General features: G+C 35.2%; 1 protein-coding gene across 6 annotated transcripts in view; it reads left to right on the forward strand.

The window, feature by feature from the left end:
* The window catches only part of LOC144970286 (endothelin-converting enzyme homolog), an 89,635-nt gene that overhangs the window by 50,108 nt on the left and 23,626 nt on the right, over positions 1–15,901 (forward strand). For all 6 annotated transcript variants that reach the window (XM_078909771.1, XM_078909773.1, XM_078909772.1 and 3 more), the window contains 3 exons: positions 13,439–13,548; positions 14,135–14,304; positions 14,981–15,184. In XM_078909771.1, the coding sequence (XP_078765897.1) occupies positions 13,439–13,548; positions 14,135–14,304; positions 14,981–15,184 (484 nt within the window). The remainder of the gene's footprint in view (positions 1–13,438; positions 13,549–14,134; positions 14,305–14,980; positions 15,185–15,901) is intronic.

Raw genomic sequence — 15,901 nt, forward strand, 5'->3', positions numbered from 1 at the left:
CATAATATTACATGTTCTTTAATTTTCTAAAATTATAGTTTTATTAGCTTATGCCAAGGTTCTTTGTCTCTACGTCGTCTTTGACATAATATGCATTTGTCTTTCAGACTAAAGGGCTGAAGTCTAGGCTATGAGGGCTCTTGGGATATACTAGTTTATCCACGGCTGATAACCAGTTAGCCGAAGTGATCTGCTAATTATCGTTTCTTAACCCTCTCCTTACCACCTGCAGCAAAATCGTCACATTTGTTACGACACAATATACATTTTTCTTATTCAGATTAATTGTGTACATCACAAACTTTGAAGAATGATCTTTGTTTAATCAATAAGAACATAAAGTTGTTTTGTAGAGAGCTTGTTTGAGTTTAAAAAACCAATTTTCTGCTGGGTCAGCCTGTCATTTTGGGAAATACTGAAAATGTCCGGTAAGGAAAGAGTTAAACTGAAATCGAGCAATGAGGAGCTTCTCCATCTTGCTGGTACCGTTAGTTCTTCAATACCTAACCGTTGCCCTAGTGTTCTCCAAAAGCGTTTAAGAAGTTCCAAATCACGTTTGCTACTAATTAATAGTCATAGAATTTCCCTTCAAATCACGTTTGCTACTAATTAATAGTCATAGAATTTCCCTTCAAATCACGTTTGCTATTAATTAATAGTCATAGAATTTCCCTTGTCGTCAAAAAAGATGATTCCGTGAAAATTGAATGCAGCCCATGCGTGGTGTATTCTACATAAAGCAACAAAAGTTGCAAATGAAATATTTTTCCTGGCAAGAGACCAGGTGACCTATTAACAGATAATACTCAGATAACTCAATTATAACATAAGATCTCGTTGCACTCTTACTTGCATGCATTATGGATAACACTTCTCGTTGCTCAAACATCACTCCCCCTGACCTTTTAACTATATGTACTTTCTCTCTCTCTCTCTCTCTCTCTCTCTCTCTCACACACACACACACACACACACACACACACTCTTCTTTCTTCTCCTCCACCACCACCGCCACTCCCTCTTCCTCTTTCTCGCACTCCTTCTCATCCTCTTCCTTCTCCTCCTCATCATCACCCTTCTCCTCATTCCCCCTTCTCCTCTTGCTTCTCTTCTTCTTCTTCTTCTTCTTCTTCTTCTTCTTCTTCTTCTTCTTCTTCTTCTTCTTCTTCTTCTTCTTCTTCTTCTTCTTCTTCTTCTTTCTTCTTCTTCTTCTTCTTCTTCTTCTTCTTCTTCTTCTTCTTCTTCTTCTTTTTTCTTCTTCTTCTCCTTCTTCTCTTCTTCTCTTCTTCTTCTCTCTTCTTCTTCTTCTTCTTCTTCTTCTTCTTCTTCTTCTTCTTCTTCTTCTTCTTCTTCTTCTTCTTCTTCTTCTTCTTCTTCTTCTTCTTCTTCTTCTTCTTCTTCTTCTTTCTTCTTCTTCTTCTTCTTCCTCTTCTCTTCCTCTTCTCCTTCCTCTTCTCCTTCTTCTTCTTCTTCTTCTTCTTCTTCTTCTTCTTCTTCTTCTTCTTCTTCTTCTTCTTCTTCTTCTTCTTCTTCTTCTTCTTCTTCTTCTTCTTCTTCTTCTCTCTTTATAATTCTCTTTCTCTTCTACCTTCCTCTCTATCTCTCTCCAACCATCAATCGTCCTTTCTTTCTCTTAAGTCTCACTTTTAAACAAACACAAACCCCACCCCCACCATACACACATGCTCACACACACAAACACACGTACACACACACACACACACACACACACATTTATCATTAATCCAAAGATGTAACCTATCTTCGCAAAACGGTATAATGTCGGGGTAAAAAATCATTTTAAAGTTGAAATGACAACAAATTTGAGGTCCTAGTATTTATCTCTTAAGAAACTACATCCACTGTTCAATACAACATATAAACATAGCTTAAGTTTCTTTTTTTTTTAAACTATAAATTTACTTTTCGGAGTGACTATTCGTACTTATAGTACCAGATTATTAAACTGAACCCGTCAATATCATCAACCTCATTTATTAAGGTCAACCTACTAACTGTATATAATGAAATTAATTGCTCTACTGCCAACTTTTCCAGCTCCCCAAAAGGGTGACGGTATATCAAGATTTACTGTGTAGGCCTATGGTAATGAAGTAGGCATGAGGAAAAAATAAATAGATAAATGAATAAATAAATAAATGCCTTTGAATGCAACTTTATCATATGATAAACTCGAAAGTGCATGTCACTCTTGGAGAATCGAAGCTTGTAAAGTCAAGCAATACAAGGTGCATTGTCCAGCTTTCGTGTGAAGTATTGATAGTGAACTTGACACTATCCGTCCTTACGTATTATAAATAATATCGTAAAATATTTCCTTTTACATCTGTTACATAATTTTAGCAAAGTCTTCTTTATCCTTATATTCGTATATTTCGAAAGTTTTTGGCAGTGTGAAAGCGTTTGCAAGAATTTAGGTAATTTTAGTGCCTTAAAAGAAAGATTGGGGAAACACCCAGATCATTCACATTTAGTGCCTTAAAAGAAAGATTGGGGAAACACCCAGATCATTCACATTTAGTGCCTTAAAAGAAAGATTGGGGAAACACCAGATCATTCACATTTAGTGCCTTAAAAGAAAGATTGGGGAAACACCAGATCATTCACATTAGTGCCTTAAAAGAAAGATTGGGGAAACACCCAGATCATTCACATTTAGTGCCTTAAAAGAAAGATTGGGGAAACACCCAGATCATTCACATTTAGTGCCTTAAAAGAAAGATTGGGGAAACACCCAGATCATTCATATTTAGTGCCTTAAAAGAAAGATTGGGGAAACACCCAGATCATTCACAATACGAAACCGATCACCAAGAGATATGATTCATTGGAGCGGGGGGAGGTATCATCAGTCACACACACAAAAAAACACCTCAAACAAGCAAACAAAACACACACCCACACACACACACACACACACACACATACACGCACGCGCTCGAGGGCGCACTTTTTTTTTTACATCGGGCAAGATTATTAACCCCCAATTTGCTAACTTTAGACAACATGGGGGATTCCTGTCCACATCAGAATTTTGCTTGATGGATTATCTATATTAATGAGGAATGCCAAGGCCACCGCATCTCCTGACATCGCGCAGCCGGGCGTAATGTATATATACATATATATGTATATGTATATATATATATATATATATATATATATATATATACATACACACACACACACACACACACACACACATTATCCCACACGACTCGGGTGTGTGATAACACCCGACTGACGAATATTGTTGTCTTTGTCCGAACAATAATTGTAATATCGCATAACAGGCGGCATGTCCCGTCCTACATGTTAAATGTTGCTGTTGACCAGGGACCCCTTGTAAAGCGCTTTGAGTACATTTAGTGGATATTGCGCTAAAAAAGCTCAATTTTTTATTTTTTTTTTTTTTTATTGTAAGAGTGCTGGTGAAAACCCGCCTGATTGATAACTTTTACTTTTTTAAAATGAAAATGCGTTTCCCGTCGGCCTTATGGAATATTAATGAAACACAAAGTGCATTGATTATGGTTAAACTTAAGGAATGCTCTTTATAAGTGGTCATTGTTTCTTCTTATTGTGTGTTTGTGTATGTGTGTGTGTGTGTGCATGTGTTGTTTGTTTTCTTTTTCTTTTTTCCAAGTGGGAAGGGGTGCCCTTCCTTGCTTTTATCTTGATCCCTTCCCCACCAGTCGATCATAATAATATAATGACAAGAATTCCATTTCTATCCGATTGAGATACCGTAGAGACAGTTTTGGTTTGTTTTTGTTTTTTTGTTTTTTTTTGTTTTTTTTTGTTTTTTTTTTTTTTGGTTTTCTTTCTTTTCTTGTTCTGTTTTTGGGTGTTTCTTTGTTTTGTTGTTGTTGTTGTTTTTGTTGTTGTTGTTGTTGTTGTTGTTGTTGTTGTTGTTGTTGGGTTGTTTGGGTATTTTTGTGATAGCCCCGACGTATACTTATTTGCAGGTCTGATAACCCAAGTTGTTATGGAAATACTCTCAAACCGACGCAAAATATTATCCATTACAAAAATGTTATATTAACCCCATAATTGTGTTCGATTATCAGACCTATCATTTTGTGCACGTAGGGTTAGTACCAAAATATCTCAAGACAGACCCACCTACATCATCATAATAATAATGATAAAAATATTGATAATAATACTAATACTAATAATAATAATAATAATAATAATAATAATAATATATAATAATAATAATATAATAATAATAATAGTATATAGTAATAGTAGTAGTAGTAGTAGTAGTAGTAGTAGTAGTAGTAGTAGTAGTAGTAGTAGTGTAGTAGTATAGTAGTAGTAGTAGTAGTATAGTAGTAGTAGTAGTAGTTAGTATATAGTAGAGTAGTATAGTAGTGTAATAGTAGTAGTAGTAGTAGTAGTAGTAGTAGTAGTAGTAGTAGTAGTAGTAGTAGTAGTAGTAGTAGTAGTAGTAGTAGTATAGTCTTTTTGTTGTTATTATTATTATTATTATTATTATTATTATTATTATTATTATTATTATTATTATTATTATTATTATTATTATTATTATTATTCTCAATTGCTTGTGAACGGCGTATACAGATATGTTTACTTAGCGTGAGAGCCAAAAATTACTCATACTCTATATATAAGACTCGTGTTTGTGTCTTATCTTCTTTTACAGTCATATATTATATATATTCACCAGTTATATATAATTATTGGTGGATGTCCCTTAGTTCAGACAGTGCTCTATCCATCCGTTGATTCATTTATTGTTTATAGTTAATTCTAATTGCTTATCTTTTTGTATACCTCGTTTGTCTATTTTGATGAGTAGATGTGTATTTTGAATATTCTCTGACCAACTGGTACTTGAGGTACAACAATACAAAACCATTGTTTGTTTTATATAAATAAGTGAATAGATAAATAGATAGATAGATAAATAATTAAATACACATAGATAATATAGAATAAAACTTCAATAAATACAGTGTCCGTAACTTACGCGTGACACATCGCCATGCGGTTTGGATTTTTTGAAAAAAATCATAGTTGTAAAATCATGAACAATGTTGAAAAAGAAGGACTGTGGTTACGCACCACAGTCTGGCCGATACTGAAGATAGTTTTGGACAACCATGTTACATATCTACCGGCTATTTCCCTGCTATTGATCTGTCCCTAATCACGTCAAGATTTTGGCTGTGGGCCTTGCCTAAGCCATGCCATTCATGCCAACTCAATGTAGACGATAATATGAATATTCGTAATTACGTATCTTTCTTTTCACCACGTATATTATATTGTCGTGTTTCGGCAATGCAGACTCTTTTGTTGTACGGGTCTTAAGATTATGTGGCTATGTGGTCTGGTGGTATGACAGTCATTCTCGGATCGGAATGCCCAGGATTCGAGTCCCGCCCTGAGCGACGCACATTTGAGTTCTTGGAAAAGGCTCTTTTCTCACATTCTCTCACCGTACTCATATGTAAAATGAGTAACTGGCAGTTAATAGCATTGTGTCTATACAAATAAAAGTGTAATATCGCCTCACAGGCGACATGTCTTGTCCTACATGTTAAGTGTTGCTGTTGGCGAGAGACCCTTTGTGAAGCTGTTTAAGTACGGTTAGTGGATATTGCGCTTTATAAATACTCAGTTTTTTTTAGTCTGAAAGCGGGAGAGGTTGGGTGATTTGTTTGTTTGTTTTGTCTTTTGTTTATTATTCGCTTACAGTGATGATTTGATGAATCAGATACGTGGCGATAGGGCGATAAAAGCATTTCTGAACCTGATGCAAATTTCGTCGAGGAAAAATGATGAGATGTTATGTATAGTTATATATAAGTATTCTATGTCATTCACAGTGTAGTATTGAGTGTCTGCTTCAATGTTGAAAGGGAAAAACAGTTAACACCCTCTTTCGTGTTCCAGTCGACGTTAGTCCTAGAAAGGAAACTTGTTCTTGTAAACTTCCTCGTGTCCCTTGAGAGATGAGATATTATGATATTTTGTTATTGATTCCCTTTTCACAGCTGCAGCTTCTAATGGTTTCGTCTCACACTACAATCAGCAACTAGCAGCTTAGTTCTAAACAAAGAAAATCGGTACTTTTTATTCTTCATGCTGGCTAGAACTTTTTCACATGCCATGTAATCAGAATGTATAAAAGTCAAATCATGATCAGATTCATAATGCTTTTCTCCTCTGGAAATACGTATATACTCGTCGGAGAAGTATTTCATAAGGGCGGTGAATTTTATTTCTTTTATTGGGTCGAATCATTTTTGTTTGTTTGTTAGGCATCTATTTTGGGTGACTTGTTTTTTTATTATCAGATCGTGCAGATCATATTCATAGCGTAAGCTCCCGCACATACTCTCAGCTCAAACTTACGCGTACGAGCACTCGCGCACATGAATTTATATTTGTAAATCAGAATAATTAAGCCATGACCATCCTATCACCAGGTTCGTTCATCAGGGCCAATTATTGATCTAGCTTTGTCTACCTAATTACATCAAGGTTTTGGCTTTGGGCGCGCCAATAGCTTTGCACCCTCTCTCATGTCAGTACAGAATGAACACGGTGGAAATAAGCTTCCATACTCTGCTGTATTTGGTTATTTCCTTGAAGATTTTGTGCAACATTCTTCTTTCTTGACATTACAGGAATTTATTCATATTCGGATTGCCTAGTTATGCTCTCCTTCATTGTAAGTCGTAAGAAAATCTGTCTGACGCCTCAGAAAACTTTATTTTTTTGATTCTTCTTTCTTGACATTACAGGAATTTATTCATATTCGGATTGCCTAGTTATGCTCTCCTTCATTGTAAGTCGTAAGAAAATCTGTCTGACGCCTCAGAAAACTTTATTTTTTTGACATCACAAATATTATAACTAAAGCTCGGTCAAATGTCAGACAAAGCTCTTGTTTTAGAGATTTAGTTAAAGCGTAAGTGAGTATACTCTATGGTGTTTAGTTATTTTCCTAAAACAAAAAGGTGCGCGGCCTTCTTCTTTCTTGACACCACGGGAATAATAATATAGCACTTTCAGATTCAGATTGACCAGTTATGCTTTCCTTTATTGGAAGTCGTTAGAAAAGCTGTCTGAAGCCCCAGAACATTGTATTTTTGGACATCTCAAATTATTATAAATAAACTTTGGTCAGATGTCAGACACAGATTTTGTTGTCGAGATTTTGGTAAAGCGTCAGTGAGTATACTCTATGGTATTTGGTTATTTCCTCCTGTGTGTGGCCTTCTTCTTTCATGACACTACAGGAATATTTTCAGATTCAGATTGTCCAGTTATGCTTTCCTGTATAGGGAATGAGATTAGCGGAAGAGTAGCGTCCCTTGATTGGACGTCACCCATAGTCTGTGACGTCACCGGCGGAAAAGTTATTAGAGAGAGAACGTCATGTTGGTTGTGCGCATGCGTCTCTCGTCCTCGCTTCCGGTGAAAGCGGCTTGAGACACTTCAAAACCAAATTGACGTTCTCTCTGTAAGGTGACGTCCAATCAAGGGACGCTACTCTTCCGCTAATCTCATTCCCTATTGTAAATCGTAATACAGGCGGTATGACGTCCATAAAATGGTATTTTCTTAGACATCGAAAATTAATATAAGTAACTCTCTGTCAAATGTCTCGCAAAAATCTTGGTACAGAGATTTTGGTAAAAAGCTTCAGTGAGTTATTTCTAATTGACTAGTAATAATAAACGAGATGCTGAAAACAGATAATTCATGAGAAATATAAATATTAAAAATTTTAAAAACAATACATTTGTAGAATTCTGTAGATGGTCTTAAAATATTATTATAGGATTATCACAATGATATGGTAATCAAATTAATTTCATTTCACTTCAGACAAGTTCCCTGTGGATTTTGATAAAGTAATACAGTCACACCGTAACACTTATCAAACGTTTTTTTGAGTCACAAATTCAATAATATATTTTCTGCACGTTGTAATTTTCGGTACGAGTTGTAAGCAGAAAATCCATTTTTAAAATACCATTACATGATGATAATATTTGATTTGAATCATGCTAATTTAAAACACTGTATTAATAAGCAGTAGAAGCTTCTTCCGTTTGTTAAAAAAAAGTAGGAGTGGCTATGTGGTCTTGTGGTATGACACTCGCCTTCGGGTCGGAAGGTCCTGGGTTCGAGTCCCTTGGATAAGGCTCGTTACCCACATTCTGTTCTCGTACTCAGGTGTAAAATGAGTCATTAACAACACTGCCTCTGTCCGAACAAAAATACCCCAAAAATATCGCCTAACAGGCGTCATGTCTTGTTCTACATGTTAAATGTTCCTGATGGCTAAAGACTCCTTGTAAAGCGCATTGAACACGTTATATAAAAGCTCAAGGGATGTCATTGATAAGCTGTGTTATTCTAATATCATCATATATACACAATTTCCAGTTTGTTTTTTTTAATGATTTTCAAGACAAACGTGGCATTTAGATATTATAATAATTTCATTAATTGTGACATGATTCATGAAAATGTCAATCTCATCAAACAATTTAAATAGATTCATATTTATTACGTACAGCCTCAAAACAATATTTTGTCAATGTGAATTAGAGGATACAATTTAAAATTTATTGCAAAAATGCGATGAGAGAACCCCCGAGAACTGCGTCGCCAAAGCACTTTACAATATCGGGACTCGAACCAGGGACCTACCAGTCTGAAGTCGACTGTAATACCACAAGACCACAACTTGTCCCCCAACGGAAACATAATATCTATCCTCTCTCTGTGTGCGATATTATACAACAATGTACATGGGATATGAATTTCTTTAGATGATTATCCAACATTTCTCTTTTGAAAAGACTTTGATTACGCCCTGAGGACTTCTATTCTATTTGAAGGGGATTTCCCTTGTAGCTCTTTCAGAATATCTGAGGATTATACCTATTACTTACTTTCGTATGTAAACACAATTTTATTTTTTATAGTATACGATTTGCTTGTCCAATTTTAAAGAATACGATGAGAAGATTATGAAGTAAATACTTATATTATAAGTAAAACTTTAACCAAGATTATTTTTTTTAAAAAAATAAAATTCATTAGTGCGCATGTAATTTTACTATAATAATAACCTTGAGCTTTTGTATAGCGCAATATCCACTAAACGTGCTCAAAGCGCTTTACAAGGTGTCCCTGACCAACAGCAACACGTAACATGTAGAACGAGACATGACGCCTGTTAGGCGATATTACACTTTTTTTTTTGGACAGGGACAACGCTGTTAACGGCCAGGTACTCATTTTACACCTGAGTACTGTGAGAGAATGTGAGTAAAGAGTCTTTTCCAAGGACTCGGTTATGCGCCGAGCGAGGCTCGAACCCAGGACCTTCCGATCCGAAAGCGAGTGTCATACCACAAGACCACCCACATAATCCTGTGTGGTTTTGCGGCTTTGTGATATATCAATCTTCTTCGGACCTGTAAGTCCCTGGTACGATCCCCGCCCTGGCCGGCGCAAAATTGAATCCTTGGAAAACTTATTGACGTACATTATCCCACCATAGACATGAGTAGAATATTGAGTACCTGGTTTGTAACAGCGTTGTCTCCGTCGAAAAAAAGACAGAGGTACCCTAAAAGCGCTTTACAGGCGTCATGTCCCGTCTAACATGTTAATTGTTGCTGTTGACTCGAGACCCCTTGGAAAGTGTTTTGACAACAGTGAGTGGATTTTGCTCTATATAACAGCTCAAATTTTGTTATGTTGTGGTGGCGGCGATGTATTTTGTTATTGACGGCGACGACGATGATGGTGATGATTATGATGATGATGATTATGATGATGATGATGATGATGATGATGATGATGATGATAACAATGATGTGGTGATGATAATGATGGTGTTGCTGTTATTTTTGCTATTGTCCAATCGGCTATATATTATGGTTATAAGTGAGATGTTATTGACGTTTTGAACCGGTCCGTAATGGGTGGGGAATGAGCACTTACGTTTCGAAATGAACCAGTATTGTCTATTTTTCAGATCAAACCAACGGTGAGAGAATCACACAGAAATTAAATTAACTAATTTATTTATATGGCAAACTCCCTGGAATTCGTCATGTGTACCAGATGTAATTGTCTAGTCAAGAAAATACCACAATGACAATTAAATAAGCAGCCACTATGAAACAACACCATATAAAGCAGAGAGAAAATACAAGAAAAAACACCCCCCCCCCACCCCCCAAAAAATGCTGAGGTTCAATCCAGAATGTTTTTTTGGGGGAATCTTTTTTCCCCATGTATTTTTCTCTTTGCTTTGTCTAGCAAACACAATTTCATATACACTCTGTTATTTATGTCAAGAAAACTTTCTTTTCATACGTTATAACTGGAACTGATCATCTCAGCCTTGTCACTTTTTTCTATTGCTAATTTTATTGTATTTAAACATCATTTCAGGCAATACCTTACCATTTGGTCGTTGTTGCTATAAAGCAACTTACCTGAATTGCTCTGTAAATTGTGAATTGCATAATTACATTATTGTTTTAATGACGCATGTACCTATATATCCTTTTTCAATAATTTTATCTCTAGGCTGTAAATATTGCTTTGTTGTGTTATCTATATTATGATCAATCGCTTTCAGTGATTTACCGTTTCACTTTGCAAAATTAAATTGATAATTTCTTGTAATATATGTATACTTTATAAATCACTTGTTGTAAATCGTTTTGGTCATTATGCTTTATTTGTTGTGATGTGTTAGTGTAAAGCACCGATGTCACCCATCAAGAACGATTTTGTGCCCAGTGTTTGTATATATTTCTTATTTTTATTGTACTGCTCAGTCATTGAAACATATTTAGACATATTATTCCTATCGTGAGTAGAGACATGGCATATGAATTTTCATCATGACAAATATTTTTTTACATCTGTCACACACGGTAAAACCCTAAACAAATACTGTACAGATTAAAGAATTCATGGACACTCGTTGGAATCCACAAACACAAATAAGCCTTGGAATACAACTGAAAAGGTCATTCAAATCGATTTCTTGGTTTCCATAAGTGAAGAGACCTGTTTTATTTGCCATAGTAAAACTCATCTGTACCCATCTCCTCAAAACGGTATTGTGTCCTGGTGAACCTGGTGCTTAACCCAGACACTTTCAGTTGAAATAAGTGACTCAATTGAGGAGAGTGAATTTTGTTTCTTTGACTTTAAAAACCTTATATTTCTTAATCCAATTTTCTTCATCAAGATCATTCCGACTTAATACCATATTGACGCGGTTGCTCACACCGAAGAATATCAATGCAGCGTGTTGGAATCGTGCCATAAAACCCAAAAATAAAGGGGATTGAATAAGTACAGAGGTTTGAGGCGAATTGTATTTTTCATTTAGGATATGGGAACCTGAATGAGTGCCCGTCAGAGCAGTACTGGGGCAGTTGGAATAGATGATATAAGAGAGGTGACGGCAATATAAATGCATAGAACTTTTACATAATACAACACAAATTTGTCATGTTAAAAATAAGGTAAAAAGACACAGCACTTAAGCTAACTCAATAAATTTCCGACCGCATTATCTTGACAAGAGCCAAAAAAAACCAATTAAAAAAAAACAAAAAACAAACAATTGCTCTTCCTCATGAACCATCGGGCAGTATAATAAAATTCTATGAGAAATAACGTATTTCAGACGGTGTCACCTGTTCACGGATATTGGAAATATAATATAAACTGTCAAACTATAATACACGTGTGGTGAACGAATTGGAAATGTATAAAATGTGCAGGACAGGCAAATGCCCGATGCATATTATTTCACTAAACATTTAACGATTCAGAATATTAAATGCTTTTCTCTCTCTCTCTCTCTCTCTCTCTCTCTCTCTCTCTCTCTCTCTCTCTCTCTCTCTCTCTCTCTCAGAAGAAGAAGAAGAAGAAGAAGAAGAAAAAGAAAAGACAGAAACAAAAAATAACAAATATGTAATATTATTAACGCATAACTTATTTGTTTCTATGGTTACAATGCTGGTTCGGGAATGCAAAATGCCTCTGCTTGAAGCTCAGTCAAATGAGTAAATTCTGATGACGAAATTGAATATTGAACCTCGAAGTCGAAGTTAAATGCAGAAGAACGCTAAATGATGTTTGGGGTTATCTTTTCTTCTTTAACAGGCCTACTTAGAACAAAAACAATGAAAAGTACATAGAATACACTGATTTGGAAAGTAGCCATTCTTTATTGTATTTAGGTGTTGTTGCCCTATCAATGCTTGGTGACAAGATTGAATGTTGAGCCTCAAAGTCAAAGGTAGACGAAGGCTAAAAATTGTTAGGCGCTACTTTTTCATCATTAACAGGCTTGCTGAGAACAGAACCGCGAAAAGTAAATAGAATTCATTGATTTGGAAAGCCGCGTTTGTTTTTGTATTTAGGTTTTTGTTGCCCTAGACCGATGCTGCTGATGAAAGGGAAACTAGACGCTTTCGTTATCGATCAGTTGTGTCTGTCGCAATCGAACCTTGTTATTCGTCTTTGCCTTTGACATTCCTTAATCCCAGAGACTGTATCAGGGGAAATTGATAATCCTAGCCCTGGAGGGCGTTGTCGAATGGCTGAAATGTCTACATGCTATACTCATTTTTTTAAAAAAAAATAGTAATATGCCTTCGATTTGTTTAAATATAGAATAATATAGAGGCTATCTGGTCTTGTGATATGACACTCTCGTACTCTAACCAAAGGTCCAGGGTTCGAGTCCCACTCTGAGCGGCGCATAGTTGGGTCCTTGAAAAAGAAGGTCTTTCCTCACATTCTCTCTCCGTACTCAAGTGTAGAATGAGTACCTGGTCGGTAACAGAGTTGTCTCCATCTTATTGACTCATTTAGGCACCTCTAGTTTTTGGTAAACAATGAAGTAGTCCTTCAGAGCCATTAGGCCCATGGAACCTGCGTTTATCCCAGTTCCATAGCAGGATATGGACAATAGCGATTTCTTGCCACCCTTTTGATTAGATGCTAGTCTATCGCAAAGTACTTTCCGCCATATCTAAAAGACCCGGCTACCCAATCACTGCTGGGTGTACTGGGGAAAAAAATATCTCGACTGCTCCTGAGATTGATCTCGGTTCGGTCCCTTTGCTTGTGAAGCGAGTGCCCTACCAACTGAGCTTTCGGGACTGCCACGAGGCGATGGTTTACATACTATTGTCAATAATCGCGATATAGCGGCAGTTAACAAATCTTGTACTAAATGGAAATGGAATCGTTTGATTCTTTTTTAATCAGTGAAAACGAAGTCTATTGAATTAAGAATGAAAAGAGGTGAAAAAGTATGCTCAATGGATTTTATTGTTATCTTACTGTTTATTTTTTCTACCCGGTCTTCCAGATGGCAAACCAAGGATACAGACGGACCAATTTTGAGGAAGACGAGTATGCGTCTGCGGGGGGCACCCCAACCTCCGTGGATTTCCCACCTTCCCAGGTTGTCTTTAAGGGGTAAGGATCACATAATTATTATCATTTTCATCATCATCATCATCATCATCATCATCATCATCATCATCATCATCATCATCATCATCATCATCATCATTATATTCATCATCTATCACTCATTATTATTATTATTATTATTATTATTATTATTATTATTATTATTATTATTATTATTATTATTATTATTATTATTATTATTATTATTATTATTATTATTATTATTATTATTATTATTATTATTATTATTTATTATTATTATTATTATTATTATTATTATTATATTATTATTATTATTATTATTATTATTATTATTATATTATTATTATTATTATTATTATTATTATTATTATTATTATATTATTATTATTATTATTATTATTATTATTATTATTATTATTATTATTATTATTATTATTATTATTATTATTATTATTATTATTATTATTGTTACAGTTGTTGTTGTTGTCATTGTTGTTGATTTTGTTGTTGTTTGAATAAATCAAACATGTATCACAAATTGAAATGGCCGACAACTCATTTTTTTTAAAGTTTATTTTATTTTTTAAATATTTTTTATACGTCTCAGGGGAGCTGGCTCGTCATCGAGTGGATTATGGGGCTTGTGGACCAAACGATCTTTGCTAGAAAACTGTCTTATTATAGCTGTCGCTATTTTGATTCTAATCGTCATCATACTGGCGGCTGTGTTGGCCAGCAGAGACACCAAGGTCCAGGAATTGGTGACTGAAAGTCAGAGTAAGTCATATAGATAGAACGAAGTTGACGTCTTTCAGGTCTTTGTTATTGTTTTAGCTAGCCATTTTTTTTATTGAGAAGTCATCACTTAACTGTATTAATCCGACTATAAATGTTCAAGGTTACACATAGTTTTGCTCCAGAGAGGTACTTGTCGTGTCTTCTATCCCCCTGTATCTCTTTTCCAATTGCTTTATGTCTTTGTCTTGGAATGACATTACTTAGTTTTGTCCTTATCCTGGCCGGAGTCCTGGGCTGGGAGGGAAACTGTCGAATGTGTAGTTATAGTTTTGGGAGATGGTATTTTTTTTCCTTGTAAATCCTTTGTTAATTACTGATTTTTTTAACAAATGATTTGTAAACATTTGAGTGTATTCCTCTTAGAGGGATCTTGTGCTGGTGTCTGGATGAGACTTTTAGGTTATCTCAAACTAAGTACAATGATAGTGCGCACTTGCAATCTACACCTTTTCCCTGTTTGTACCATTCCGCTTTGTCTTACTTTTACTTCAAGTCCTTTTAATTGTATATCTAAAATATTTTTACTATCTACTTTTCTCCCTTTTTTTACTGGCGCTGTATGCAACTCTTCCTCAAAGTGGATGTTCCTCAGATATATTTTATGCCTCTCTTCTTAATAAATTTTTGTTCTTTTTTTTTTTTTAATTCTTCACAGAACATTGCTCCACTCCACGCTGTGTGAATATTGCCAGCTCTCTCTTGACATCAATGGACTCAACCGTTGACCCGTGCTATGACTTCTTCCATTATGCATGTGGTGGTTGGATCCGGGACAACCCTATCCCGTCTGGACACTCAAGATGGAATACTTTTGAAGTCATGACACAGAAAAATTTGATTGTCCTGAAAAATGCCATAGGTTAGATATTTCATACATTGAGATGGTGATGTTGATTCTCATCAATATTATCATCACCATCATCATCATTATCATCGTCGTCGTCATCATCAAGTAGTCATATTATTATTATTATTAATTATTATATTATTTTATATTATTATATTATATATATATATTTTCATCGTCATTATCATCATTATTATTATTAGCAGCAGCAGCAGTAAGCTTTACAAGAATGCTTTAAAAGTCTTTTATACTTTTTAAATAGATTTTAAGTGCTTGTTTTCCCCCTTGACACGTCTTGCCAATACGGAACAACAATCACGCAACTAAGCGATGACATTTGAATATTAAAATGCTAGTGGAGATAGAGGAGAGAAAAAGAAGAGGCAGGAAAATAATAATGATGACAATGATGATGAATGAGTGACTACTTGTCGATTTTATTACCCAGGTAATACTTGATCCCCGACCAAAAATCCGGGTACTCACAGTTAGCTGTAAGGCGGGAAATCTTGAAGAAAAAAAATTTTAATTGACCTTTTTTCATTCCCAAATGGAATTGTAGCTGGAATTCTGTATGTTGTATATCTAGAATATTTTTTACTATCTACTTTTCTCCCTTTTTACTGGCGCTGATATGACCTAAATGTGTTGCATGCGCCGTAAAACCCATAAAAACAAAAACAAAAACAAAATTATTTTTTTTAATTGACCCTTTTTCATTCCCAAATG

The sequence above is a fragment of the Berghia stephanieae genome, chromosome 4 (assembly GCF_034508935.2).
Source record: "Berghia stephanieae isolate SIO BIC M18660-M18661 chromosome 4, UCSD_Bste_1.3, whole genome shotgun sequence".
NCBI lineage: Eukaryota > Metazoa > Mollusca > Gastropoda > Nudibranchia > Aeolidiidae > Berghia > Berghia stephanieae.